Source organism: Quercus robur, chromosome 2 (assembly GCF_932294415.1).
Source record: "Quercus robur chromosome 2, dhQueRobu3.1, whole genome shotgun sequence".
Lineage (NCBI taxonomy): Eukaryota > Viridiplantae > Streptophyta > Magnoliopsida > Fagales > Fagaceae > Quercus > Quercus robur.
Window position 1 is genome coordinate 9760013 of NC_065535.1, and position 4653 is coordinate 9764665.

The 4653-nt window shown below is 35.8% G+C and overlaps 1 protein-coding gene across 1 annotated transcript; it reads left to right on the forward strand.

The window, feature by feature from the left end:
* Positions 1 to 2705: 2705 nt before the first annotated feature.
* LOC126712257 (zinc-finger homeodomain protein 5-like) lies at positions 2706 to 4435 on the forward strand. The gene has a single exon (XM_050411519.1). It carries the CDS (start codon positions 3311 to 3313, stop codon positions 4277 to 4279), a length of 969 nt encoding a protein of 322 aa, XP_050267476.1. The 5' UTR covers positions 2706 to 3310; the 3' UTR covers positions 4280 to 4435.
* Positions 4436 to 4653: the final 218 nt, after the last annotated feature.

Here is a 4653-nt window from a genome sequence, read left to right on the forward strand (position 1 = left end):
GAAGGACACAATCAAAAGCATTGAACCTAGTAGAAGAATACTAGAAAAGAATGCCGTGCGGCATGGAAGCAAAAATGTCACTCGCTATTTGTGAACCATAATTCTATTTTGTATGGGGTAAATTGTAAATTACATCTCAAAATTTGGGAGTATTTAAATTTTATACCTTAATGTTTTAAAATTTAGATTTTATCCTTGATATTTGGGGTGTTTAAATTTTATACCCTTAATTTTCAAATTTTAGATTTTACTCCTTAAAATTTTAGAATATTTGGATTTTATACCCCAAATTCTAAAACTTTAGGATATAAAATCTAAACACTTCTAAACTTTAGGGAGTAAAATCCAAACACTCCTAAAATTTAGGGGGTAAAATTCAAATTTTGAAATATTAGGGTATAAAATTTAAACACTCCAAAATGTTAGAGGCTAAAATCTAAATTCTAAAATTTCAAGATATAACATCCAAACACTTTCAAACTTTAGGGGTGCAATTTACAATTTACCATTTTTAATTTAAGAGACTTGGAATTGAATCGCTAATCTCATATTAGTGCGGCTAGATTTGGCTTACCTTTAGTATTTTTTTAACTCAAATATTTTTTTCATTTTAATAAAAAATTACCACATTATTTACTAACTAAATAAAAAGTAGAACTTAAAAAGATAAGCCAAACTCGTGCAGCTAAGCTAATTGGATATTAACAGGAGTCTTGGTGAGGTGGTGTGCCGCCAAAGCGAAAAAGTTATCGATAGGGTTCTGAAGAATTTAACACTAACCAAAAGAAACATATATGAGTGGGCATTACCTATGACTTGAACCAGAAAATTAAGAGAGTCCTAATAGCTTTTAAATTGGTTAATTATTCGCTTATTTTTGTCCTGGACTAGACATTCATTGTTTTTTTTTTTTTTTTTTTTCCTTACTTTCTTTTCTTTACTTTTTGTGAGTGTGTGTCAGGTGAGTATTTTGTCAGCCATGTCATAAGTAAGTTTCTGGAGGTTTTGAGCAGACTAACCCTCTTCAGCCTTTCTATTTTGTAAGTTAGACAACGTTTGAAACAATTTTAGAAAATAGCATCTCGAGTTTCAAAAAATAGAGATCCACTTAAAAAACTCGACCTGCGTTCTGAGTGGGAAAATGCCACATAGATCTCGAGTCTTTAAGACTCGAGTTTTATGCAAAAAATTTTACCTATAGTGGTGTTTTTAAGCCTTACAGTGACGTTTTAAATCCCTATAGCGGCGTTTTCCTGCAAAAAATTTTTGTAGGTACCAGGTTTAGGCTGTCCTATAGTGGCGTTTTTAATCCCTATAGTGACGTTTTAAAGCCATATAGCGGCGTTTTTTGCAATTTATGGAAATCGAGTCTCTAAAACTCGATTTTCAGTGCAATTTTTTTTCTCCAAATCGAGACTTAAAAACTCGAGTTCCATCTGGAACTCGAGTTTTAGATACTCGAGATGTTATTTTTCAAAATTGTTTTGAAATATGACAATTAACTAAATTTTTTAATATTTATTGTTATTTTTAAAAAAAATTCTAAGTTTCTGCATTAAAATTATGGTAAGGATTCAAAATAAAATATTATTGAGAAACTCAAAGAACCAAAACTAAAATTTTAAAAAGCACAAGGATAAAAATAAAATAATAAAAAAAAACCCTAAATTATTGGAACCAAAAGTAAATTTTTGCCTAGTTAAAATAAGGAAATGACTTTTGACTAAAATTTGGGGTGAGATTTTAAATAAATGTAACAGATGATTTCACATGACTAGAGTATGACTAAAATAGTAATTTTAAAATACAAAATTCTGGTGCATATGGCTAACTACCCTATAAAACTAGGCTTACGCTCCTCCTTTCGTCACTTGGCAAATATTTAGCAACCAAGTACCAAAGCAAAGACGTGGAAAGAGAGACAAATAAAGCAATCGATAGCATCACAGAAAAGTAAAGACATTGCTTGGGGGCAAGCGTGGTGCTGCAGAGGGTGCAGAGGGTCGCATATTAGCATTCGATGCTTGAGAGTTGAAACACAAGCACAACACGACAACTCCATCACTGTGGACCATTCCCACTTTTCACTTTCCAAGTTTTTACTTTTTACCCATGTCAATATGATCCCACTACTATGTACTGTATTTCTGTTCTTACTTAGTTTCTAATAAATAAGTACGTGTTCTAAATTCTTTTTTTTTTTTTTTTTAATTTTCTAAATAAAAAGAATCTGTAGTATAAAATTATCAACCTCACGTCATGATAATTATGGATAATACTATATTTATTACCAGATCTATAATGAAGCTATCATCATGAATATAACTTATTTGTTAAAACGTCATAACTCAAATCGCTCAATCAACTTCTGTTAAATATCAAGTGAAATAATACGAAAACTCGTACTAATGTGCCACACTATTATTTTAAGTGTTTTATTAAGGAAAGTATGGATTTGTTAAGAGAATGATAAAGCTAGCAAAAGCTACGTCGCACTATGGTAGTTATTGGGGGTATGTTACTGCAGTACATGATGTGTCTTTGTGTAATTTGGAGAGTCAATTGTGTTAGGATTAGGAAGAGAAAAAGAGCAATAATGAAGGGTGGAGTGTCGGACCTGGTGGGACCCAAATGGCAGGGCGTGGGAGAAGGATGAACGTGACGTTGTCGGTTGTTTTATACAGAGGGGGTGAGCCCTTTGCTCTCATCAGTATCTCTCTTTGCACTTGAGTCCTTATTATCTCTCCCTGGCTTCACCACAAGCAACCAAGCTGTCTCTTGTTGGATGTGTAGCTGGCTTGTTGGAAGCACTGAAACACAAACCCAAAACCAAAACCAAAACCAAAACCAAAACACCAGCTTTCTCTCTCTCTTCTAGCTCTAATTCTGTGGTTGTGCACAAGTGCAAGCTAAATAGATGGTAAAGCTGCTGCTCCTGCTGCTTTTCTCAGTAGCACAACTGTGAGTTTGGTCCAAGTTTTGATTTCTTGTATTTATTTTGAGTTATTGTTTCCAATTATTTTATATCATATGCTCTCTCTTTCTCTTCAAAGCACGCGTCTTGTAAGTGAGAACTGTTGAAATTAGCAGCATAGGTTGGTGGGTTTAGCAGTACCCTAATTCTAAATCAGGTGGAAGTGGGAGAAAAAAAAAAAACAACACGATAATTAGTTAAGCTACCTCTAATTATCTCTTTGAAAAATTGTCGGCCTTTTCGATTGGAAGAGAAGTTACAAGGTACAAAATCTTGGTAGCGGTCCAAGATCTAAGCTAGGATAGAAGATTGAGAGGTTCCATCAGTGCATAAATAATGGAAATGAAAGCGCAAGAAAAAGAACTAGGAACCCCAGGATCTTTAAGCTATGGTGGTCATCTCATTGGAGGATCACTAGAAGTTGAGAGAAGAAGAGATGGATTTCATGGTGGAAGTGGAACTGCAAGCCGCAGTCGTACACAATCCCTAGCTCCTCAACAACACCACCCTAGTCAAGCAAGAGTTACAGTCACAGTCCCAGATCCAGTTACTAGTGCAACAATTGCACCCATGTTAGGCAGATCCAACTCAAACCCACAATCAGCAGCAACAGTTAGATACCGAGAATGCTTAAGGAATCACGCAGCGAGCACTGGAGGCAATGTTTTTGATGGCTGTGGAGAGTTCATGCCAAGCGGTGAAGAAGGATCCCTAGAAGCTTTGAAGTGTGCTGCTTGTGATTGCCACAGGAACTTTCACAGAAAAGAGGTTAATGGTGAGACTCAATTCAGTCCTGGTTCAAGAAGAAGTATAGTGCTAAGCCCTCTTCAAATCCCCCCACTTTCATCTCCAGCTGGAGTGCTACACCATCAAAAATTCTCAATGGGGTTTCATACAAACCCTACTGCTCCCATTGTTCAACCAATGAATGTAGCTTATGGTGGTGGTGGGGGAGGGACTGAGTCTTCAAGTGAAGACCTCAATGTGTTCCATTCAAATGCAGAGGCAATGCCACAGCCACCATTTTCTGTGTCAAAGAAGAGGTTCAGAACTAAGTTCACACCGGAACAGAAGGACAAGATGTTAGAGTTTGCTGAGAAGGTTGGGTGGAGGATTCAGAAACAAGATGAAGAGGAAGTGGTGAAGTTTTGTGCTGAGATTGGAGTGAAGAGACAGGTTCTTAAGGTTTGGATGCACAATAACAAGAATTCAATGAAGAAGCCGAATGAGACTGAAAAGCAAACTTTTGAGATGGGTAATGCCAAACCAGTGGCAGTGGAGGGAGGCATAGAGGCTGAGATGTAGAAAAACTAGAAAGACTAGGATAAGGTTTGTATAGGATGGGGTGGTGGGTTATCAAGAATTTTATGTCAGAATCTTTGATGTGGGATTAGTGTAATTCTTTTAAAAATCCCTAGCTATTGTTGCCTTGTCTTAATGATTATTTTCCCAATTCACTTATTGTAGCCCTCTCCTTTCTTCTTCCTACATCTTTTTTTATTCTCCATTTTATGCAATTTTGTTCTTCATTTTGTTTAATGCTTGGTTGAAACCATTCAGATGTGCACGGACATTTTCTTATGTCAGAAACAACATGAGTTTGGTCAGACTTTATGGTGCACAAAGGTTGGCATGAACCCAATTAAATATGCTGGCAGGTTTGCATAATTAGTTGATCA